We start from the raw sequence: 25,913 nt of genomic DNA on the forward strand, positions 1-25,913 counted from the left end.
TGCTCTAATTTCTCTGTGGTGCGTTTTAAGTTGGGGAATTAATTCCTCTTCAATCCTGGGGGCCAACTAGCCCACCAGGTACCTCCAGTATGCGCCAGGGAGCTGCGTTGCAGAGAGGTGTTCAGAGGCCACGCCCCTTTTTACTCCGCTCTGCAACGCAGCTCCGTGGCGCTTACTGAAGGTACCTGGTGTGCTATTGGCCCCCAGGGGACCTCAGGATTCAAGGGGACCTAATTCCCCCAACTTAAAACGCGCCACAGGGCGTGTTTGCACACATCACCTCAGGCCCCGACCCCTACCTTCACCACTCTGCAAACGCACCCCATGGTGCATTTTAAGTTGGGGAATTAGGTCCCCTTGAATCCTGACGTCCCCTGGGGGCCCACTAACACACCAGGTACCTCCAGTAAGCACCACAGAGCTGCGTTGCAGAGGTGTAACAAGGGGCATGGCCTCAGAACACCTCTATGCAACGCAGCCCCCTGGCGCATACTGGAGGTACCTGGTGGGCTAGTTGGCCAACAAGGACCCCCAGTATTCAAGTGGAATTTGTTCCCGCTCTGCAAACACGCCAGGGGCCGCGTTTGCAGAGTGGTGCAATGAGGGGGCGTGGCCTCCTGCCGCGATCCCGTTAAAATAAATAAATAATTTGTCTGAATAGCCCCCCTTCTAATTTTTGGGCCCTGGGGACCCCATCCCCCTGGGCCTGCCCCCAATTATTATTATTTTTTTTTAATTGAAAAAATTGGGAAGGGGGCCGCTTGGCACCCACCTCCTGGGGCCATAATCTGCCCTGGGGACCCCATCCCCCGGGGGCATGGGCCTTTTAAAAATACTTGTTGTTTGGAGGGGGCCGCGTGGCCGCCCTCCCGGGCCACTAATAGCCCTGGGACCCCCCCTCCTCCGTTGGGGACCGTGGGGGGTGGGGGGGTCCCCAATACCACCCCCCCCCCCCCCCCATGGTCCCAGCCAGCTCCCCGCGTCCTGCAGGAGCCGGCATAGCTTTTCCACATGGGGAGCAGCATGGTAGCTGCTCCCCATGTGGAAAAGTAATCTGCTTTGCTATTTGGAAGAGAGCAGGTTTCCTGCTCTCTTTCAAATAGCAAAGCAGTTTGCAATGATAGGGTGGGAGCCGCGAGGCTCCCATCCTGTCATTGCAAACGGCAGTGTCCCCGGGTGGGCACCCCGGGACACTGCAGGAGCCGACCTTGGGGGGTGGCGGTCCCCAGCGCCTTCAAGGGCTCCAGGAAGGGGGGCCGTGCGGCCCCCCTCCCACCATTTGAAAAGCCCCGGGGGGTGGTGATCCCCAGGGCTTGGGGGTCCATAACAGACCCCCAAATTATAAACTTAGTGCCCCGGGGAGGTGGCGGTCCCCATGGCGTGTGCAGGGGGCTCAAACTCCAACCCCCCCCCCCCCCCTCCCCCCCTCTACCCCCCCACAGGTTCATTTTTTTTTCTTTCTTTTTTTAAAGCCCCGGGGGTGGCTCTCCCCGCTACACAGTACATTTTAAGCCTCAGGGGGTGGTGCCTGGGGCTTGGGGCGGGGAGGGGGCATGGATGCCCTCCCCCCACGTTATACTTTAAAGCCCCGGGTGGATAGCGGTCCCCGGGGCTGCGGGGGCCATGAGCCCCCGCATTTAATGTCATAAAGCCCCGGGGGTGGCGGTCCCCGGGGCTTGGGGGGGGGGGGGAGAGGGGGTTTGATTTTCCCCCCCCCCCCCACCCATTTTTTCTAAAGCCCCGGGGGTGGCGGTCCCCGGGCCTTGGGAGGGCTGAGACCCCCCTACATATTTCTCCAAAGCTCCGGGGGTGGCGTTCCCTGGGGCTGGGGGGCTCCTCTGGGCCTCCTAACTATAATATAATGCCTTGGCCCCCCCGGGGGCTAATTATAAATAAAGTGCAGAAGCCTGCGCTTCGCTTTTTTTTTTTTTTTTTTTTTTTCGGCAGCGGGATGCGCGGATCCTACGGGCATCCCGCGACCAGGCCTAGGGGGTCAGGGTGTGTCTACCCTGCCCCCTTTGCGCGTTTAGGAGGTTTTTTTCTTTTGGTTGCTGCCATCACTTCCTGATTTGGAGTGTTGACAGCCAATTAGAATACAGCTCGTGCACGGCAGGTTGCGCTTAGGGTACTGGACCCTCCGAGGCCATAGATATATATGTACTTTTAATTGTGATTTTTCTCAGGAACTACTGAACGGATTTACGCCATTTAAGCAAAAGGCACGAGTCTGAACTGAGGACTACCACTTTGCCAAATTTGGCGTAATTCCGCTCAGCAGTTCGGGCTGTAGCTGCGGCTAAAGATCCTATGGGACATTGCATGTTTTGGGACCTCCCTTTTTTCTCGGCCCCCACTACACGAATCGTCCTGAGACTTTCAGGATAGGATAAGAGCGGACCGGAGCTGGCCAAAAGTTTTGACAATTTCACGAATATTCGTCAATCGGCGCCAAAGTTATTGGGAATAGAATGTTGCGAATTTCCTATGGAAAATAGGTCCTAACTATATCTACCGGAGATATATATATATATATATTTCCTACTGCTTGGTATGAGCCTGAGGGGGGCAAAATAAAGCAACTTTGCGAGGTGAAAGCATTTGAGGGTTCCTGCACCTTCTGGTTTGAATTGTGTCTACCAGTGGTGGGTCCACGAAATGACCTGCTTGACCGTTGCATTTCTGGTTGGAAGGGTTGGTGTCTATAAGGTAGCCCCCTGGAATAGCCTGTGAATTGTTTGTGTTGGTGGGGAAATTGTTTAGTTTGTGTCAATAGCTCCAGGTAGTGTGCTGTGAAGTGACTTGTCTTATATTTTTTCACTCCTTAATCTTCTTCCGCAAGTTCCACTTACAAACCAGAGCTCTGCAGTGTTCAGGCCAGCCCAGAGCCCATACATGGCTACGTTCTGGCATTCATGTTTGGTTTGGGCCAAAGAAGCCCTAATGTTCTTGAGGACAGCTGGCAAGACATAACTGGCATATCCCAAAATTCTTGGAATAATCCTAGGGACAATCAACATTGATAGATATAAGGGCTAGGCTTCTATTTCCGAAAGCATCCAGACTTTTTGATTCCCTCTCCCGAAGATTGGCCGGGAACGAATTTCGACTGACTTTGCATGTCAAAGCTAGAAAAATCTGACTCTTTGGCTTAGAGTACTTGATCAGGAAGTCTGGGTCATCGGGAGCCGGTCTGTGTTACCTATCCACAGGTCAACTGACTTGTACGCATGAGCATGGCTTGGCCAGGTATTCAGAAGGTCATCAGTAAAGTCCTCATTAATTAGTATTGTTTGCTCAGTTGACGCTGGTTGTGGCTGAAGAATCTCAGTGAACTCCTTTATCTTGGTCTCAGCAGTTTGCAACTGCAATTGTGATTCAGTTGCCCTCTGTACCACCAATGCAGCCAACGCATTTTTTCCGTTGGTGGCTCAAGTGGAGAGTAGAGCTCCATTTCAGATCTACCAAGCCCACTGGCTTTTTGAAAGTGTATACACCATGAATACTCAGTATAATGAGGAAGCGGCAATCTGTCCCGATCCTCATCATAGTCCGTGCCCTGAGGGACACTGGCTTACTGCCGGGGTTATGAATCTGAGCCAAAAAGAGCGTGAAACCTCTGCTGAAATTGACGTTGAGACGGAGTTCTGACTTTTCAGCACCTTAGAGAGACAATACAGTAATTCTGTTTACTAGATAGAGGAGCCAGGTGTTAAGATATTTTAGTCAAGCCACTGTGAAACCAATACTATACTTCACTGGGAACCAGTGGATGAATCTTCTAGTCTTAGAGACATGGTCTCTTACTCTCTTGTCTCATTTACTGGACACCTTTCTCTGTCTCTATTAGCAGATGATACTAGATCTATCAAATATGTTAATTACCTTATTATCCCTAGTTGTGAATCAATCTACAAAGCATTCTTGGTTTGTAACCAGACTGTATGGAGCAGCATCTTGGAGGGTGAAGGACATATTGCAGCATGGATATCGGGAGTACTTTGTTTGTTCAGGAAGTGTTCTAAAAAAAACGTAACTGTCGCATAACCTTCAAATTTGAGTAGCGCTTTTAAATTTCAAACTTGATTTTGCCTTTGCAGTTGTGCAGGGGGGGGGGGACCATGCAGAGTGAAGGAGGTGCTTGGTAGTTATAAGAGATGGTCTCTTCTGTCTACTTGTTCTGAGGTGTGCATTGACTTTCAGTAAACTCATCGAGGTAAAAGTTGTCGCCCCATCATACTTGGGTGAGCAAATTAGAGTGTATCTGGATGAATCCTGTTGGTTTTTTGTTTGCATGTGCTCAGGTCTCCATTTATATAAGACAGGTGCTCCATCTGCATGTAGTCCATTGAATTCAAAACTTTGGTAGATGAGAGCAAGAAACGCCCCAAGTTCATGCCCTTTAGAACATCTCTGCGAACTTTGATACTTTATTTGATTTGGGCCTATTTCAGGGACTACCCTTTGGGATAATTTCTCCTCTATGCATTTTGACAAAGTATTGCTGTTGGATGCTGTTTAAATAAATTGCAGTGCATTTTTTTTTTGTACACTGGTCTGGCCTATTAAATTTAGTCTGCAGCGTACTGCAATATTTTGTGAATAACGTACATATATCCCCAGTTGTGTTGGTCTAATTTGTGAATTCTGTTTGAGATTTCGGTTTGCTCCTATGGTTTGCACCCCATGTGCAATACGTTAATTGTTTTCACAATATACTAGGAAGTGTTTTCTTTCTTTGGGCTTCTCAGACTAGTGAGCTTGCTTTACAAATTGAGGTTGTATTGAGTCCAAAGAGATGGCCTTTTTTCAGATTTCTCCTAATACATAGCTGTCTATTTTCACTTCTATGAGGCCCTTTGTGCAAGGGTACCAGTTAAAATTTGTGAGTAAAGGACAATATAGAGACAGTAGATGCAAGAAAAGGTGGGGATTGTTAAGATACTTCTTTATACAGTTGTGCAGGAATGTTAATTAAACTAGTTTTTGTAGTTTATTCAAATATATGTTGGTATTCAGACTAAAATCTATCAACCACTTACATAGTCTAAACAGTTGGTGCTCGACTTGGTGCCTCAGCACACCATGACAAGGCCTCAAGAATTGTATCATTAGAGGTTCTTTCCTATATAGAGTTAGCATTTCAGCCCAAATTTTCCTGCCCTGGTGAGGGTCCACCATGTTAGGCGCAAAAACAATTGTCGTTGGACGCTACCTTCAGGAAGAAAGTTCTGAGCAGGTCAGGGCCATTGTTTTTGGTATTTAATAAATAAATACCCAGCACTGTGCAGTTTATTCTACTTTCCTGGCTAGTAGAAGAGGCTTCTTGCTGACTAGAATCTTTCGATGGGAAACCCAGTTTGAAGTAGCTACACGCTTTATAAATCCCCATTCATTAATTAATTCACTCATACATGCTTCAGTGGCACAGCATACCACCAGGCTTAAATTTTCATCTACATTATGGGAGCATATTCGGCAAATGTTTATACCCGACATGGCTGTTAGACCTGACATCTTAGGCATGTTTTCCCCATTTTGTTTTGCTCCTGACCTCCTGGTTTTGACTATGTACTGTTATTTCGTTTTTGCTGGTCTTAGAACTCTGGCCACTCTACCACTGCTGATCAGTGCTAAAGGGCAAGTGCTCCCTGTGTAAATTATCTCTAATTGGTTATCAAATGCTACCAGTGGTCCTGCAGCACTGATTGTGCCACCCACATGAGTAGCCTTGTAACAATGTCTCAAGCCTGCCATTACAGAGCCTGTCTGTGCAGTTCTAAACTGCCATGTTGACCTGGCAAGTGCGCCCACACCTTCCCTTTCACTATATGCAAGGCACCCTAAGGTAAGCCCAGGGTACCCTCATGGGTAGGGTGGAGTGTATGTAAAAAGTTTGACGTGTTGTGTTTTTCATGTCCTAATAGTAAAATACTACCATTTTTGTTTTTCAGTAATGTAAGGCCTGACTCTCCTATAGGTTATCATTGGAGCTGCCTTGTAACATCTTACAAGTGTAACTTTCAATTGGGAATCAATGGAGATTTGTAGTTTGGGCTTCCTGAACTCAGAATTTAAGAAAACATCTTTTAGTGAAGTTGATTTTTAAAGTCTGTTTGAAAATGCCACTTCTAGAAAGTGTGCATTTTTTGCCTCCACCAAACTGTCTCTGAATGCCGGTGGAATCAACGCCTGGTTTAGACTGGCAGGGGCTGGTTCATGCATTCACTCTAAACAGTCACACAAAGGGAGCTGATGTGTGCCCTGGGTCTTCCTGAGCCAGAGTGGTGGGAGGCGTTGTCACTGACACCTGAATAGGGCTGTGCCTGTTCACTCACAGTTCGATCTCCTCCCCTCCTCCACCCCCCCCCTTGGAGTGTCTGGAGCCGAGACTGGGCAAGGCACGATTTTGTGGATAGCAACTACTTTAGGGTAATAGTAATGGTAATAGTACTTTAGGGTAAAAGTATTGGACCTGTAACCCATCTGGACTGAGGACTTTGCCAAGAATAAGAGCTGGAAGAACTGTGAGGGACTGCCAGATTGCTGCTGCTTCGCTGTGTTGGCCTGCAGTTGCTGCTTCTGTCCTGGGCAGTGAAAGGACTGTTTTTGAGCCTGCTTTCCAGGTTTGTCTAAAGGCTTGTGTGTGCTTGCCTCCTGTTTGAAGTCTCAGGGTCATCAAAGACTTAACCTGTAGTGCCTGGGCTCCACTGCTGGGAGTCCTGCACCTGCTAATTGGTGCCTATCCCAGTCCTGGGCCACTGGAGGTGTTTGCTGGGTTGTAACCTCAAGAAAACACAACCCTATGCCACTGCATGCACCAAAGCCTTGGTCCCCACTTGTGACTAGCACGATCCATCGACCGCGATGACATTGCAGCCCTAGTCTACCCGATGGCGCTGCTTCACACCAACATAGCCGCTGCCTGCACTGTAGCCTGTGGGCACCGATCAACGCATTGCCTTGTCCCAAATCACAGCCCATGGTTTCCTGACGCCGGTGTGATTGACTCCATCCTTGTCCAACGAGGCTGCTGCCTGCACTGTGACAGAGTGCACTGCTCAGGAAGAGCGTGACCCGTCGCCCCGTCTCACAACACAGCCCCAGGTCTACCGACCACAGCGCTTCGGCATAGCTGTTGCTGCCTGCCCCAAAACTACAGTCACCGTGTGTGAGGCGCCCGATGACATAGCAGCCCCCCGAACGCCCGCTGGCGAGCTGTACTTCGACATCACGGAGACCGATCAGCAGCATGTGTGACTTCAAAGACTCTGATTTCTGCACCGACCTTCGGCACTGACTCCAGGGACGCCTCCCTGCCTCACTTCAGAACCTGGTACTGTTTGCAAGTCGTCCTGATGCCGTAGCTGGCACTCGACTGCATCGAATTCGGACTGAACTGCAGATTTTGTTAGTCACGACGCCTTGGTGCTATTGACTACCTGAACTGTATTTTGAAGATTATTCTTCAAAAATAACAACTTTTCTTATGTATGTTGGATTTTTGTCGTTTTGGTCTTTTTGTTTAGATAAAGAAAGATTGGTTATTTTTCGAAACTGGTGTGGTATACATTTAGTGTTTTCACTGTCATGTGTGTTTTGTACAAATACTTTACACATTGCCTCTGAGAAAAGTCTGACCTTGCCAAAGTACCAAGGAGGTGAGCAGGGCTTATTTTAGCTGTGTAATCCCCCTTACTAGAAGGAATGGTCGCTAATGGGGGAGCAGTCAAGCCACTGCCAACAAGCGACTCCCATTTCTAACTATGGTATTGACCTGCAAATATGGCAGGAGCATCTCAACCAGGACCGCGGAGCTGGCCATTATGCTACCCAGATGGGCTGGTGAACCACCTGCAGGAGTCTTAACTGGCCCCCTCTGGTTTTAGATTATGGCCTCGTTTTTTCAATAGTCTCTTTACCAAAGTGAAGCCGTTTCTTATATTCCCGATCTTTTCTTTTTTTTTTCCCCAGCGTTTACATATTGTTAACGTTCCCATGTTTGCTATTTCTATAACCCAACTCTGACATATGTCCATTCTGTCTTTATGACTCTAGAAAAGGGGGCACTGTACTCCAGAAGCAGTTTTCTCAACTGGACATATGGTCAAGATACCGATGTGGCCTCAAGAAAAATTCCATACTCCAGATATGGCTTCCAAAACAAGATCCCATACTCGCAGTTGAAATATACAAAAGAAGAGTGATTAGTCCAAGCTGAATTCAGATGGACTTAATAAATGCTGAATACATTCAATGTATTTATGTTGGAGGAGTCAGACTACCAGCGAGTAGTCCGGCAGGTAGCTTCCTTTACTCCGCATGTTCTGCAAACCCTCTAAAAGAAGTGTCCAGTATTTCATGCGAGCTGGCTAACTGCTCACACATCACTGGCATTCTGTCAAAAGCAATTAGGACTGCTGTGGTGAGAACTCCATTCTTTAAACCATTTTTCCTCCCTAAAGAGCTGGTCAATTTTCAACCCATTCCCCCATTTGCCCTTTTCAGCCAACTGTTTGAATCCGCTCAAACAATTTGTTTGATCTGTTTTCAGGAGGGTTATGGTAAAAAGAAATACAGAGCTATTTGTACCGACTGCGGGAAGATGGCAATGTTGTTGCACTTATCTTGTTCTCTCTGCAGTAAGTGACAGTCAATCATGAACTGCTTCTCGGCCAGGCTAATATCTATGGTGTCACTGGAACCATATAATTAAAATATCTTTGCCACCTTACAATTCTACTTCAGTTTCAGTGTGTTGGAGCTGGCATCTGCGTTTTCACCATTGCTATTTATTATTGCATGCTTCTGCTTGCCACTTATTGTGCATAGGTGACTCACGTTTTATACATACATTGATGTCATGCAGATTCTTATTGGTTTAAACAATTGCCAGCAATGCTATTAGGGTATTATCCTGCTTTACCATAATCAGCTGGCCAATGCCTGGCAGTTCTCGTAATTAAAGTCCCACTAAATAAATCTCCTGGCAATTTAGGATATTAAATATAGCCTCCTACTCATTCATCAAATGAAATGGTTTCATATTGTCCCCAATAAATGTGGTTAAAAAAAAAAAATCTGGCATAATTTTGAAGGCCAACAGGTCAAATTATCAACCCATTATTTTAATTTGGAACCCTTAGGCCTCTTTATACGATTTGTAACAAAGAACCAAGGCATTAAGACATGGCTTTATCCAGATTCTACGTGATTGGGGCAATTGTGCGTGTTTAGAAACCTGTAGAAAGGAATTATTCCATTCAAGGCTGGTTTAGTATGTTTCAGCCCAGTTAATTTTGGGGTGAAAAATAGAGCTCCACCTCTGTTTGTTTTTTTTTTTTTTTTTATTTTTTTTTTATATATTTTATTTTTTAAAGCTTGTGTAAATGCAGAACCTGTTTTAAATCGGTGTGCATTTAACATAAAATCTTTTGCTCACCCCCTATTTTTGTAAGATATTTCACCACTACATACCTACTAGAAATTTATGGTTCAGACGACTTGGAACAGTCTTTCATATTGCATTGAGCACTAGATCGCCTACAAGTTTAAGAATTACAAAATATGTTCAAATTTGTCCCTGCTCTAAAATAACATCACACAATGTTCCTCCCGATGGTGCCTTAGCAGGGATGTGTCAAACATATACATCATTTCAAGAATTTGAGGACAAAAGCGAAATCCAACCAGTTCCCTACCACACAGAATTACTCAAACCACCATCAAGTCCTTTAGTTAAAAACAAGGTCCCTGCTGTAGGCACTTAGTCCAATCGTCAAGGAGACCATGTATAATCTTTCTTCATTGTGTGGCCAACAACGGTATGCACATCAAAAACGTTGACACACTCTCCAGGATCAGACTGATTATAAAATAAAATAAAATGAGAGCATAATATCAATACAAAGAAATTCTTCCATATCAACTCATGCCGAAGAAAATACCAAAATGTATACATGGATGCTTCAAAATCTCTCATTTTTGAACGTACGTCCTGCTTCTCAACAAATACTTATAGCTATATACCACCCTCCCCCGCCACCTCCAGACGAATCACTATAGCCGGCCTTGCGCACCCTGACTTACATCTTTCTCGTCGGCTGTGGCCCCCCACTAAATCGGTCAGGAACGATACCCCTATCCGGGTGCTGTATCTGAACACCCGTTCCCTAATCAAACGCCAAGTTGAAATTTTTATCCTTTTATCTAATGAGAAACCAGACTTACTTCTACTCGCAGAAACCTGGCTGACCACAGATTCTCTCCCTGACATTCTGGCAGCCCTCCCCCCAGACTATTATGTTGTTCATGCCGACCGTATCGGCAATCGTCCTGGGGGTGGGGTGGCAGCCATTATATCTAAACGCCTTAATTTCACCGCCATTCCCCCCCCTTTCCCTCCCGGAAGTAGACAATTTTTAATTATTAGTCTGAAAACCAACGCAGGAGTCTTAATACTTCTCCTCCTATACCGACCCCCACACTCCATGCCGTCCTTTGCTACCGCCCTGACCGAACAGCTCTCCGACCTACTGACATCGTATCCCAGGCTAGCTCTCTTTGGCGACCTCAATTACTGGTTCAATGATGTCAATGCTGGGTCACATGCCACAGCACTTTTTGAAGGCCTTCGTAGCCTTAATCTGACCCAACAAATTTCCTCGCCCACTCACATCAAGGGCCACATCCTGGATCAAATCTGGACCCAAAACATAGCACTGCCCCAACCATCTGTGTCCCCCTGCGTTTGGTCAGACCATCATCTAATCGACTCCACCCTCACTGTCACTGGCTGGACTCCCGCCCCTTTGCTGGCTGGTGGTCTCTCTCGCAAATGAAAGTCCTATGACTCCCAAGGCTTTTTTACGACCTTAGCCACCACCCGCCCAGCCATTAACACCTCCGCCAAGATTGACACGTTGGAAAGTGATATCGGTACCTGGTGAATGTCGGCTAGTGACCAATTTACCCCTTTTACCAAGTTCCCCCGTACCAGACATCACAACTCTCACAGATGGTTCTCGGGCGAACTGAAGAAGCACAAACTGAGGGTGCGCCAGCTGGAACGGACATGGAGACGCAACTACTCTGAGCCAGACAGATTACTCTACACTACAGCCCGCAGAGATTACAAACACGCAATCTCCTCAGCCAAATCGGAACATTTTTCTACCAGAATCCTCTCTGCGAACAACAAATCCAAGGAGGTCTTCAAAATCATGAACGAACTCACCTCAGATGATGGAACTCTCCCGGGTCAGATCCCTACTCAAGAGACCTGTAATGCCCTTAATCTTTTCTTTGTCGAGAAAATCAAGGACTCCATTCCCCCCCTCCCTCCGATACTCTCCCCAGTCTTCCAGACGAACAATTCATCTACTTTCACTCACTTTCCCATCCTCAACTCCAATTCACTAGCCGATCTTGCAATCCGGGTAAAATGAGGCTCTCCCAACTACTGCTGCCCCCCTTCGATCCTGCGGGACATCTGCCTCAAACTACTTGACAGCATTTTACCTCTATTGAATGGCTCCTTCAGCACCGGTAGCGTCCCCAGTTCCTTCAAAAAGGCCATTTTGGTGCCGCTCTTGAAGAAACCCGGTCTGGACCCGGCGGAACATTCCAACTACCGCCCTATATCGCTTCTACCTTACTTTTCCAAACTAATCGAGGCCCACGTTACCCGGTGCTTTTCCAACTTCATTGAGACCTCCTGTTACCTGGAGCCCAATCAAGCCGGCTTCAGGCCAGCCCACTCCACCGAGGCTGTTATCTTAGCAGTTCTGGACACACTGAGGCGGAACGCTGACACAGGGATCCCCCAGGCCCTCGTACTCCTGGATTTGTCCGCCACGTTCGACACGGTTGATCATAACATCCTTCTTCACCGTGTCGAGCAGGTGGGCATCCAGGGTCCGGCCCTCAATTGGACTCAGTCCTTTCTAATCAGCAGAACACAAGCCGTCCGCTTGGGTCCTTACACTGCGCCTAAAACCCCTACAACCTGTGGGGTCCCTCAGGGCTCCGCCTTGTCACCCTTGCTGTTCAACCTCTACCTCGTCCCATAATCCGTTTGCTCCGTAGCTGGGACATCACAGTGTATAATTACGCCGATGACTTGCAGATCATCTTTCCACTCGATTCTCTGGACGCTGTAAATAACTTCCATTCCACCATGATACACATCCAGGAGTGGATGGACTACAATCAGTTAAAACTAAATACCGGCAAAACGGAGCTTCTCCTTCCCGGTTCCAGCCCCTCCCATTGGGGCCCGCAGTTCTGGCCTAATAACTTTGGCCCTCCCCCGGTCCCTATGAAATCAGTTAAAAGCTTAGGTGCGACCATTGACACCGAACTTTCCCTCAGACCTCATGTGTGCGCTGTGATCTCCTCATGCATGTTCCAGCTTAGTAAAATCTGCAAAGTCAGCCATCTACTACCACTAGCTGCTTTGATCCAGGTAGTCATCTCCCTGGTACTATCCCGCTTGGACTTCTCTAACTCCTTGTACTACGGTCTCCCGAAATCCCTGTTGCATCGCCTTCAGGTCGTACAGAATCAAGCAGCCCGTCTTATCCATAACACTCCCAAATGGCAGTCGGCCAAACCTCTGCTATACAAACTGCACTGGCTACCCATAGAACAAAGGGCGGCCTTCAAGTTGGGCTGCCTCACGTTCAAATCCCTTCACTGCCCCAGTCCTGCTTTTTTGACGACTCATCAACCCTCACCGCCCAACGCGCAGTCTTCGTTCAGCCCTCCTTAACCTGCTCGCTGCCCCTAAAACCAAAACCAACTAATTTGGCGGCCGCCGGTTTGCCTACCTCGCCCCCAAATTTTGGAACCTTCTTCCCCTACCCATTAAATCTAGTAGCTCCCTCCTTCACTTCAGAAAACTGCTCAAAACCTTCCTCTTCCCCCTACCCTGCTAATCCCTACCGCCCCTGACCCCCTGACTCCCCTCTGTCTTTTAGCGCCAGGAAACCATTGGTGTCAGTGCGCTCTATAAATTTCACATAACATAACATGTACGTGGGATTGTGTTAATGGGTTTGGCCTGCAACGTTAGTTCATGTCGGCCATAGGCGTGTTCATTTTGCTACCTTAATTGGAGGATTCCGTGCACAGTTTGATGCATTGTTACATCTTAGTTGCTTTTTTTTTTTTATTGCATGCTTGAAAATTGTATAATAAAAAAAAATGCATTTAGTGTGGTTCTTCGAATGTTTAAGGAGTCTAAAAAAGATAACTGTGTTCTTGTGTATTTTTTTTTCTTTGACTGAACCACAGAAGATCACCTTCTTTAAATGACCCCCAATAACCAAAACATAAGACTTGTCACTCTGTAACTTTGTCCTACATAAGATGCTCGCCATGTCATTTATGATCCAGGCAAATCTCGTTTGGCAGTAACTAACAGGATGCTATGGTGTTGTTTTTCAGACTGTGCTCCATGTGGTCCTGCTTCACTCCAGAAACCCTGTGTCCCAGGTGACATTCCCTTCATGTTGACATGGTACAGAAGGTTTAAAATCAGGTATCAAATGTGGAGAAGTTGAGTTTGTGACTGCAGTCATGATTTGAATCGTTAGTGTAACTGCAAATGTGTCTCACCCTCCAGCTAATGTTCACAAGGACCCGCGTCACGTGATGTTTGAAGGCAAACACATACACTTCTCAGAAGTTGACAACAAGCCCCTGTGCTCCTACAGCCCGAAGCTCTGCAAGCAGCGACGACTCAACGGCTACGCCTTCTGCATCCGCCACGTTCTGGAGGACAAGACTGCCCCCTTCAAGCAATGTGAATATGTGGCAAAGTACAACAGCCAGCGTTGCACTAATCCCATCCCCACATCTGAGAATCGGAGGTGAGTGGAGCGACTTCTCAATGAACAGTATGTTTGTCTGGAGACTTTGAGGCACAATACTGCAGAGCCCTGATGTCAACTTGGAGTTGTTGCAAAACATGTCAAACACACTCATTTACCTTGCCAATTGTTTGCAATGAAGAACGAGCATTTCGTTTTCCCACATTGGTGTCTAGTTAGTGCCTTTCTTTTCTAATTGGTGTGACAGGTATAGTTTGTGGCTTCAGGAAAACTTAGGAAGAAAGTTTTCAACTCTGGTTATCTTAGTAGTTCTTCACTTGTTTAAATCGGGCATGTTGACGCTGTAATCTATATATTCTTCCAAATGCTTTAAGTTTAGTAATGGAAACTAATGAATTTCTAGTGTGCCATTACTCAGCAGCCTCCCTGAAGCACTCTGGTCTACAGATGAGCGGCGCAGTCTCCTGGAATATGAATATATATTCTGCACTGTGGACGAAAAGAAATTTCATAGTCATTGGGAGTGGGGGTGAACCTGAAAGATTGACTAACTCCACGGCAGTGGTCATGGGTACTTGGGCACGTGAAAAATACAAAGCACTCCTAAGTTAATGCGTTTAAAGAAAAAAACAGCTCGCGATTCGGAAGTGATTTGCACACTAGCCTACTGCCATTTTAGGTGCTTTATTAGGCTGCCGTTTTGTGCCCAATTCGCAGATTTTAGGCAGTGTTACAAAAATTAAAAAGGGGGTGGGGGGGGCTTTTAAAAAAAAAAAAAGCAAAGCGAAACACTAAAATTTGTCATGCGCACAAGGCAGGCGATAAGGCGCAGATGCCAGGCTCTGTGCCAAAAATGTACTGCGCATGTGGCTCTGTGCGGGGCTCGTTCTGACTGTTTACAGCCATGTTGGATGCAAGACTTGGTCTCCGGCTAAGCCATGCTCCGATTCCCCACTGTACACTGCAGGGGTTGAAAATTAAACTCCTCCTAATAAAACAATAAAAATCACTGGGGATCAAAGCTGTTAAATGTTGAGTTATGATTCTGGCTTAATCACACACAACTACTGAATTTTGCTAGTAATGGCAATGAATACACACAACACTTGATAACCCACTCTGTCAGCCACACAATGCACTTATTTGACAATGGAAGAGATGCACAAAAACGGTTGACTGAACAATATGGCGGATGCTGTTAGTTAAAGCTTGTGTTACGTGCGGTTTTACGCCTTTGAGCCAGAAAGAGAGATCCTTCTTTAATATTTTTACAGTGAGAATATATATATAAAAAGAGGGAGACTAACTTGTATCAAACTACTGCCTATAAGATTTTTCTAGGAAAAAGGAAAGGCACTAACACACTGGTAGAATTACTGTATTGTATACTATAAAGTGTTTTTTAATAGGTGCAGTGACCATAATCCTCTTTGATTTTGCAAACTGAGCTCCCTATGACTGTGTAACATTTCAAATTCCCCTTTCACTTTCGTTGGATTTATCTTTGTGGTAAGAACATTGCTCCAGATGAGGTGTGTACTAGCTGAAAGGAAAGTATCAATTCTGTTAAGGATACAGTGGAGAGTATTATGCTTTACTATGTTCACTTTTATTATCCCCAGCAGCCAAAATGAGAACAGGCCAAATCAAATGGAACTCACTTTCCCAGAAACCCCAGGGAAACTAACAAATTCTCAGCTAATCCAGAGCCAGTCCATTCCTTTTATCACTTTTTGTTATTTCCTATGCCCTCTCTTTACTTGTGCGCCAGATCCCTATCTGTATCTCTAGTTCATTCTTGTTTAGTAGTCTCATTTCCAGCAAAGAAGTGGTCACTTGTTAGTTCATCAACCTTATTTTGCTTCTTGGAACCATAAAAGTACACATAAAAACATACAGAATACATAGACCTAGTTGATTGAGAAATGATACAATACAGGGTGAGTTAGCTAAAATGGAATAAAAGCATAATGCATCCAATAGCCGGATAAGCCCAACAAAATGCCTGCTTTAATAAGACCGTTCCCAGAAGACTAAAACTTCAAAAGGAGGCCTAAAAAATGGGGTCGAAGTAACTTTATATAGTGCAAACCCGACTCCAGGGTATCGGAGCGCTTTACATGAGCACCAGTTGCGTTACACGAGGACACATTCATTTTTTATAGGCACGGGGAGATTAAGTGATTTGCCCAGAATCACAGGATGTTGAGTGTCATTACCGAGACTCCAACCAGTTTCCCCAGATTACAGATCGACCACCCTAGCTGTTAGGCTATATCCTCTATAATATATATGGTCTCACGTGTATTTCTATATGTTCAATCCATACACACGTTAATTATTTTATTAGCCATCACTTAGTAATGATGATCGTAAGTGCTCACCAATTATGTAATCAGGCTATCTGATTATGTTCAATCAACGGGAGACATAATCCCTGTCTCAGTGAGCTTAATAGGATTGAAACTTTCCTTTACAATAGTTAGCACATTTTTGTTGTATGTCGAACCAAATGCGAGGGTTAGGCTTGTTCACAGTTTACTAACCACCATTGCAGGCATATCCATGACTACTTTAAAGCAGAATCTCCTTAAAGTTGGAGTTAATGACCCGTTGACTGCATTCAATATGCATTTAATTAGTCTCCCAGAGAAGACATTGGATGTCTCAGCCCGTCTTGCTATGTTTGTATCAAAGTTTTTAGTGTCAATCCCTGCTTCATGCACAACCCAGCCGACCCACCTTGCAATAGTAGGCTAAGAGACCGCATTATGTAGTTTGAGAATTGCGATTCTCCTATTAACATAATCAGAGAATCTGGATTTCATTAAAGACACGGAGGCTAACATTATGCATAAATCTTTTAATGCAGTCACTAGCAGCCGCACTACATCATAAAGCAAAGCAGTTCTAAAATAGAACACAGATAGTATGAAGGGCATGAGCACCAAACAGACTGCCTCTTTTAAAAGTGGAAGAACAACAAAAAAGTTCCAAAAAGTGAGCTTCATCTTCAAGAGAGTCTAAGAGGAATCTCTAATTCCAATCTGCGGAAAATTTGGATTTTCCAGGGAATTACTCTGCTTTTTAGAGCGATCTTGTGCTCTAAGCAAAACATCCAGAGTTTCTTCGCTAAGTTGGAGAGGTCATCTGGTCCCGCCTAGGTGGTTGATGTAAGAAACTGCGGAGATATTGTCCATCTTCAGGATAACCGCTCTCCCTTGAAGCGAGTGTCTGAAGCTCATAAGAGCGTATAAGCCTGCCGTAAGTTCCAGAAAATGTATGTGGTGGGAGGTCTCCGCAAGGGACCAAACACTACCAGTGTCTTGGTTGAGGAGGCGGGCACCCCGACCGTGAAGGCTCGCATCTGATTCCAGCACGAACTCTGGAGTTGAGGCAAAGATTGCCCTGCCATTCCAGGCATCCATATTCTCCAGCCACCAGGAGAGCTCCGACCTGACTTCTAGATCCAACTTCTGTAGTAGAAAGTAGAAATCTTTATTCGATTTTTATAAAAACCTTAAAAGCTCATCAAATTATACAGGCATGATCAATAGTGTCAAGTTTCCTGTTCTGAAAGCGATATTGATAGCTCTCGTGTACATAAATTGTTCCACATAAAGTGGGATTGGTAGTTCCCCCCCCTAACTATCCTCTAAGAAAAGTGCACAATGCAGGGCTGCTTGCCATAGTTTATGCCGCAGCTGATGTCTACATTGTATCATTTACACTAAAGAGGATACTAAAGAAAGTGTTGTGCAACGATTTCCTCAAGCCCATTACTAAAAACAATGTCCTTACAAGATTAGGTTAAATCATTCAATAATTAAAACCTCAAAAGCTTCCTATCTTTTAAGACTGTTAAAATCTATGGAAACGATTCCACAATGATAAGTAAAATATAGAATCTGAGACATTTATGTGCATCAATACTAGTTTCAGTGGCTATTGGATAATTTAAATATCCTGTTGCTTAGTGTCCAAACCTGTAGCAGATATCCGGACACAGTAAAAATTGACCACTCAGTGCAGTCACTTTTTAAAATCCTAATAATATCTTTTAAGAGGCATGCAGCTAGAATGCTGCATATCCGAATTAACCAAATTCTTCTAATCTGAGTTTATTTTGGACAGAAGAATAAAAAATGTTCTTCGGTTTCATGTTCGCCTGTGCATGAGGGGCAAATGGACAAGATGTTAACACGCTTCCATTTGCTACAGAAATACATTGATTGGCAGATTGCTGTACCTAAACTTCAAATATAAAGATTTTGCCAATGGACGTTCTATACGGTTCAGAAGTGCATGTTGTCTTTAAAATCCAGAAACCTTGTTAATTACCTCGTAGTTCCTTTGTTTCGCCATATTTCGTTAACATGGAACCAATATCTTTTTAAGGATGGGCAAGGTTTTTTTTTGTATACTTCAGTGATTGGGCATGAGTGAGCTTTAGACTAATCTATACAACCAACTCTTTATAAAAATCAAGCAATGGTATGCTCCTTCTAGTATCTAGCTGTCCCTACATAAAGTAGTGATTCTCTTATGGGGAGTGGTTAATTATTTGACCAGACTCTAATCCAATATGCGAGGGGCCTTAAAGCAATCACACGTGCTACATTGTTTAGGCCCAGGCCCAAACACTTAGGGGTTAGGGGAGTATTTCGAAGAAGTTCCAGGACTGATCTCATAGGAGATGTGTTTTTTTTTTTTCTTCTTTTTTTTCTTCCAATGAACCCTACATTATTCTGGCCCCGTAATTCTGCGCCATACAATGCAGCTTCAAATCCCTTAGCTTGATACACTTGAATTACTGGGCAAACTGGTCTATAAATTGAATTTCTCAATTGTTTTACTAAAGCAGAGCTTACATTTTGAAGTGAGATCTGGCGATTTGCGATTTGTGGGGCCCATGATAATAAAATTTGTCAGCTTAACCCCCAGATAGTCTAATTGCTTCACCTGCTCTAGTAAAGTGGGGCCCAGCTTGATCACGCCCCTAAAAGACTTATGTGGGTTAAATACCATGAATTTTGTTTTCATGGGATTGATTTCCTGCCCAAATTCCCCACAGGCTGCCGCAAACCGGTCCGCTAGATTTTGGAGTCCCATCGGGGTCCTGGAAATAAGTAGGGTATCATAGGCAAAAAGCAATGATTCCACTACTTGACCAGCAAGCTTTGGGGGGGGGATCACCTCTGCAGTTTGTTAGCAATTTTATTAGTCCATTAATGTAGAGGGTGAACCGAGTGGGCGCAAGTGCACATCCTTCATGTGAGAAAGTGCCATCTTTCTTGCATGGTATGCCCCCACTTTTTGCTGAATTGCTGATGTACTTTGAGTGTGCCCTGGGTTCCTTCCAATCAGGTGCCCAGGACCTGTGTTCCTTCCCTAAAACTGCATTGAATCCTAAACCCAATTGGCATCTCTGGCCACATGTCCGCCCCTGGTAAATGGTACCCTAGGTACCCAGGGCCCTGTGACCTGAGAAGGCCCCTAAGGGCTGCAGCACTTATTGTAGCTCCCTTAGAGGCCCTGTGCCCTGACACACACACACCGACCTTGCAGGCTGAGTGTCTTGGTGCAGAACAAAGCGAAGAGTCGACATGGCACACATCCCTTTGTGCCATGCCCACAAACACACTGCCCTGGCATACCTCACTCACCCCTCTAGCTGGGTGCCTTATGCCAGTGCTGTGGGTGCAGGTGCATGAGCCCTGTACCTCTACAGTACCCAAGGCCATTCCTGGGCACTGTAAGTGCAGTGCTGCCATTAAGAGTATATGGTGCTGGGAAATCGTCATCACAAACTCCACAGCACCATGATGGCTACACTGAAGACTGAGGAGTTTGGTATCAAACTTCTCAGCACATTAAACCCACACTGATGCAGTGTGGGATTTAATGTAAAATGCACGATAGAGGGCAAATTAGAGTTGCCCCCTGAAACTAACCAACATCCCGTGTCCTGACTGAGGCTGCATAGGCTACCACCCAGCAGACATGTTGCTGGACCCCTGGGTAGAGAGCCATCCGCACTCGTGGGTCTGCAACAATGCACCTCCTGGGAGAGGTGCTAGGCCTCCTCCCCCTGGATGGGCAGGGGAAGCTTCAAAGGCATGCCGCCTTTGTGAGCTTCTCCAGGCCACTTGCTGTGCTCCGCAACTGGCCACCACTGGTTCTGACCCCCACTCTGGTGGGAAGATCGGCGCAAAAACCCAAGAGAGGAAATGGGGCGTGCCAGCCTCTGCCAACCCCACCCCTAGGGTTGGGAGGCGAGGTGAAGCACAACTCCGGGCTCTCGCCATCTTGAGGATGGGGAGCCCTACCCAATCAGGACTAGGCTCCTGCCCCCTCCCACTGGAGAGTGGCAGGATAGGGGGTGTACCCATCCCAGGGAAGGGACCCATTGGTCCCTGACCTTTACCTACCTGTAACACCCCTAAATCTAGTATTTAGGGGCCCCCTTGAACCTTCCTTCCTCAGATCCCGATTCCGAAACAAAAAGAAGAAAGAAGACCTGCCATGCAGCTGCTAACAAGAGGACGACACCAACTGACTTGGCCCCAGCCCTACAGGCCTGTCGACCCTCGAACCTGCTCCTGCTAAACGCTGGCGTCTCCAGTGGTCAGCAACCTCAAAAACCCCGGAGGACCTGACTGCCTTACTCCTCTAAAAGCCTGGGACTCCCACGAGCAGTGGTTCTGCTCAAACAAGCAACGACCCCTGGTGCCAAGCCAGGAACGGCGAATCCAGCACACTCTGCACTTGTTGAGCCCGGCCTGTGCCTGAGTGAACAAAGAGCACGAGGATGTACCCCCGGCAACTGACCACGAATCCAGCAACCAAGGACCCTCCAATGCCTCTGACGCCGCCTGCAGCCTCCACTCCAGGACCAGCAGAGGGTAAGATTACCAGACGCCAAAAGACACCCCTGCTGCCCCCTGTGCCTAACTCCTTGGTGCCTACCTAACCTACTGCTTCCCAACTTGCCTCTCGAAGTGGTGGTCGCACCTGAGGAATCTCCGTCCCCGAGCTTGCAGCCTTTGTTAGTCTTTCAGCTTTCCCATTTAAAGTAAATTGAGCGCCCGACTGCTCAAAAGCACCCTGCACCCAGCCGCTCGAGTGCCCCTGGAAGTGCAGCATCTGTTCTACCCCACTTGCCCTGTGTAAGTGACCAGGAGCTCAGCTCCCACAGCCGTGTGGCCTGCCTGCAAGCAGCCACCAACCAAAGGCCCCCTGCCCACCATAGGCTAAAATTGGGCCTACTCTCTCTGCACCCAGCTTCCCCAGTGTCTCTGAGGGTGTAACAATTGTACCTACCTGACCCTGGGAGACCCCAGAGTCTATCCCCAGAACCTTGACTCTGCCAGTCGATAACTCACTTTTTCTCCATAGGGTAACATTAACTGGTTTTCACTTGGAATTTCTTTTAAGTGTCGAGTTTTGAAACTTTGAAATATTCACTAAAAATTACCCGATCAACGAAAACTAAATTACTCGCCTGTTATCAGGAGAGATCCCAGTGCTGGATCTTTGTGCCCAGCACTGACCCTACAAAGCAATTACAACTGTGATTTTCCGATAACCAAACTTTCCTCCATAGGATAATATTGCCTGGTTTTTGCCAGAAATTCTTCTAAGTGTCGATTTTTGAAACCTTCAAATATTCCTTAAAAATCGCCTGTGTAACAAAACCGATGTCTTTCAACTGTTTACAGGAGATGCACCCGGGCTGAATCCAGGATCCAGCCCCGAGTAAGAAAAACCTATGCAAAGTAATTGATATTGTGTTTAATTTAAAATTCCCATTGAGCTCAATGTTATAATTGTGTTTAACTTGTGTTGCCTATTGCAACAACTCTAAATATTGCATTTAAAAGTCTATTACTATTTGAAAGTATTCAACTAGAGCATCTCATTCTGTGAAAGTATTTTTATACCTACTTGTGGTTCTAAAATAATATATTTTTATATACAAAACAATTCACCTAGAATTCAGTTCTTGAGTGTGTGAGACCATTTGCTGACTGAGTGTGTACAACATATGCTTTGCACTGTTCTCTGATACTGCCTTACTGCTTGACCAAGCTACCACTTTAGAGAGTAAGGTTATATCTAACTTTAGCCTCTGCCAAACCTCTGGGAACTGTGGACTCGGTGCACACTGAACCTTACTTTGGTGCAGTATATACAGAGCCACTTTCTTACACTTGATGGATGCCTCTTTTCACCCTGATACAATCAGTAGATCCGCCCGCCCTCCTCCATCTAACTTGAGCGTAATTATCCCTGTGAAGTCTTTTGATTATTTGCCGTAAATAACTCTAGACTCCCATTTTATTCAGGGCTGCCCAAAAGGGAATAGATCGCATGCGGCACGCAGGTCCGCAAACAGAAAATATACATGTTCCCTTTTGATTGTCTCATAATTCCATAGAATCATTAAACGAGACAGTTGGTGTATGGTACTCGTTTTTTCTCTAAAACTTGCCTGCATTTGTTACAATATATTCCCTTCTCTCATCCTGTCTAAACGTCTCTCCAGCAGATGCCTGCAATTTTTCTGTGCAATATCTATCAGGCTGATAGGCCTGTAATTTGCCTGGTTGCTTTTGTCCCCTTTTTTAAAAAATATAAGTGCTACCTCTGCGCCGAACCAAGAATCTGATATTTCTGCTTTCCGTTGGATGGCATTGAAGCTGTGATTGAGAATCACGCCCCAGTATTTGGATTTCGAGAGATCACCTGGAATTCTGTTGAGACTTGGTGCTTTACCCCATTGTAGTGTAGCAATTTCCCCCCTGAGTTTCTTCTATGGAAAAAATAATTTGATCTGTTTCCAGTTCTGTGCCAGTGGAAAGACTAACGGGTGTCTCGTTGGTCCCTGGTCTTGTATCCACCCTCCCTGCGTATAACAAGCTAAAATGATTAACCCATGCCTGTGGCTGAATGTGGAAGTCTTTCTCTGCAGTTACATTTTTGGAATCTTTGGCTATCAAATGCCAAAACTGTTTACTATTGTTGGCTTGCGCTGCAACACAGTTTCCCTCCCAAATCCTTCATGCCACTTCCTTTTCGCCTCATTTTGGACAGTTTTATCAAATTTCCTTTTGTGGCTACCATACTCCTCGAACCAGTTTTAATAGCCCCCATCAATATTAGTCTTGTTATTACCTGTTACCTTGCTCCTACCGTCCATATCAAAAAAACTTTTAAATCTGGCCCAATAAATTCATGATCTACAAGTACTCTGATCCACCAGTGAATGAGCTACAATATAATAGATTTGTGCCAGTGTCCGCGCTCCTTTCATTTGCGGGCCACTTAACACTCTTATCATTGCTAAGAATGGTTGGGTTTAGCAAGCTCCCTTCAGGGAGCTGCTGGTGGGGGAATACACACATCACAGTTCTAGTGTTAAGGCACTGTGATTGCTGTCTGAGCTCTCAATAACCCACATATCCATTAGCCTGCACCAGAGGAGTACATCGAGCAGGATATAGTTAATCCTAGTTTTACAAATCGCTCTTTTATACTTGTGACATGCATCTTGGTCTGAGAGAACATCTGTTACCGGCCGACAACCCATATTTGAGAGTGAGAGAGGCAACTTGAAATGCTGCCCTCACATTCTTGATGGGCCTTGCTTGTCTTGGGGGTGGATGCCTTATTAGGCATCCTCTTCATCTGTGACCTTCATGGTTGTCTCGAGGGGGTCTGAAAGTAACTTTCAGATCCCCTGCAAGAACTATATTGTGAGTCCCCCTTCTCTTTCCAGGAACTCATCAAGGACCTGTGTAGTAGGGGAGTCCTGATGCTGGGAGAGATCCATTATGGCTATTAACCCAGAGAACTCTTCTATTTCTAGTAATATCTTTGATGTTCAGGGCTAGTAGATTACTAGAATTTATATAATACTTTTTAATTTTATAGAAAGAATTGGGTGAATATATTTTGGGTTGACTGGCTCTCACTATTCCCAGGTGGTTTGTATAGTAGAATCTGTTATCGGTAATGGTGCTTCAAGGGAAGAAGGAATCGCCCTGCCTCCCTAAATATAGATCCTAAGGATCATCAAAACAGTATCGTCAATACCCTGAGCACACATAAAATTATATCACAATTCATGTCAAGTTCAATGCACATGAGTTTCTTCCGTGTTCTTTTATTTCTGAACTTCTTTTTTGGAAGCTGGCAGAAGTGAAGGGACCTGTACACTGTGAGCAGCGCCGGTCCCAGCAGGCCACGGATAGTTCCCATTTCTATGCGGATGCAGTGTCAAAGCTGCGCAGGTCCAGCGGCGCTGGGGGGGGAATGGCCTAGGAAGGCAGGACGGTGAGGAGTGGGTGGGGGGGAGGGGGGGGTCAGTAGGTCCAGGATTGCTCAAGTGGTGGTGCATGAACGTCCCTCTCCCGGGGCGAGGGGGGCACGGGAGCAAAGCAGAGTTGCAGTGCGCTCAAGCAGCGGCCCGGCACACAGCAACGGCGGCTGCACACAGCTGGAAGCGGCGGGCCATCTGCACAACAGGCCACGCCGGGTTGTGAATCCACTTCTCACTGGACCTTGGCCAAATCCGCAAAGACTCACTGCCATGGGCCGGATCAAGGCCCCACTGTAGCAGGGCCGCAGAAGCCAGTCTGGGCTCCCCATGCCCTCAGTCCATTGGCAGCGTCCGCACTTCTTAGAACCAGGATCCACTGCAACGCACTACCCCAGAAGTTAAGCCAGGCCAGTCACACTCCAGTGTTCCGTTTACAGGCGGGCAGGCCCATGCAATCTTCTGCAGCTCACTAGGGCCTAGGGCCTTCGGTCGCTGCTGCTATTTACTTGCAGCTGCAGCCCTCGCCATGCCGCACTGCATTTCTTGGACAGCTGCTCACTATTCCTTCGACCTAATTGGAGCAGGAGCTCCGATCCTCTGGGGATCTGGGAGTTTCCAAGGCATCTCAAACACCTGCCTCCCCCTCCACCCTCCCCCCTCCACCCTAGTCCCCCCCCCCCCCCCCCCCCCCCAATTACAGATCTCTGTGGTGAAGTGACCATGAGCACAGAGTAACCCAATGCACCTGGAGGCCAGCGGTGGTGACCAACAGGTGTTCTCGCATTGAAGATTCTTTTATTGGAAAATGGCCTACTGAAATAGTAGTTCGACAGGGGTGTACTCACCTTTGAGCCATTCCATCCAATGCCATATTTTACAAAATCCAAGATGTGTACTGTGTCGGACCCCACGGGATCGATGTCCCTTTACAAACCCCAACCCAGCTATTTTGTCCATGCGAACTTTGAACGTTTGGCTGTTCTATTGGCTCGGGCCTTGGAGAAAAATCGTTCAGCTTGTTTGGAAAACCCTATGATTTTCCTGCATTCCCTGTAATTCGCCACACCATAAGGTTTAAAATACCGCCTTCTACCAATCGGTGATTGTTCCCTCTTGAATCTAGTAGTTCCAGATACGGGGGGAAACAGATTGGAGAATCACAAAGTTCCATTAGAGCTGGATACCAAGCTTAATATCTCCATGTGTGGGTCACAATAACCAGGTCCACCTTTTGTCTTCCCACCTGGGAAGATAACCTTTCTGGCTGCTGCAATATTCTGTGTTTCTAGGTTTTCCAAAGACATGAAATACCAACAGCCAACTGACATGCACCTTTAAATGATTTTTCATTGTGTACAAACTATTCAGCAATTTCTATTGTAAAATATAAACCATGAAAAATAAGTAAGAAGTAAACCTGTGTATTTCTGAAATGTACGCAAGATGCTGAGTTTAGGAACCCTGGTTATTCGTACACCTCTAAATTGGCAATTACCCAGACTAGCATGTGATTCAGAAGCCACAAATTGAGAGAAATCCAATTTGTAATAACAAATGTTCTACTAGTTTGTGTTACTTCACTTGTGTGGGTGAGCCTAGCGCCTACGACCGGATGGGGCACAAAACGCCACATAAACTGATCAGCTTTTTCGTCTCAAACAAAACTTAAAAATAAAAATAAAGTGTAAGGTAGCCGTGAATTTTGGGCCTTAAATTGGACAGCAACTAGGGAATCTACTTAACTGACACATTTCTAA

General features: G+C 46.1%; 1 protein-coding gene across 2 annotated transcripts in view; it reads left to right on the top strand.

Moving 5' to 3' along the window:
* Positions 1-25,913, top strand: part of INO80D (INO80 complex subunit D) — a 294,761-nt gene that overhangs the window by 52,032 nt on the left and 216,816 nt on the right. The window contains exons 2-3 of one of the 2 annotated variants that reach the window (XM_085648924.1): positions 13,447-13,540; positions 13,625-13,871. In XM_085648924.1, coding sequence (XP_085505050.1) covers positions 13,654-13,871 — 218 coding nt within the window. In that variant the 5' untranslated portion in view covers positions 13,447-13,540; positions 13,625-13,653. The remainder of the gene's footprint in view (positions 1-13,446; positions 13,541-13,624; positions 13,872-25,913) is intronic. The other variant, XM_085648925.1, reaches the window with a different exon arrangement.

Source organism: Triturus cristatus, chromosome 3_2 (genome assembly GCF_964204655.1).
Source record: "Triturus cristatus chromosome 3_2, aTriCri1.1, whole genome shotgun sequence".
NCBI classification, from domain to species: Eukaryota; Metazoa; Chordata; class Amphibia; order Caudata; family Salamandridae; genus Triturus; species Triturus cristatus.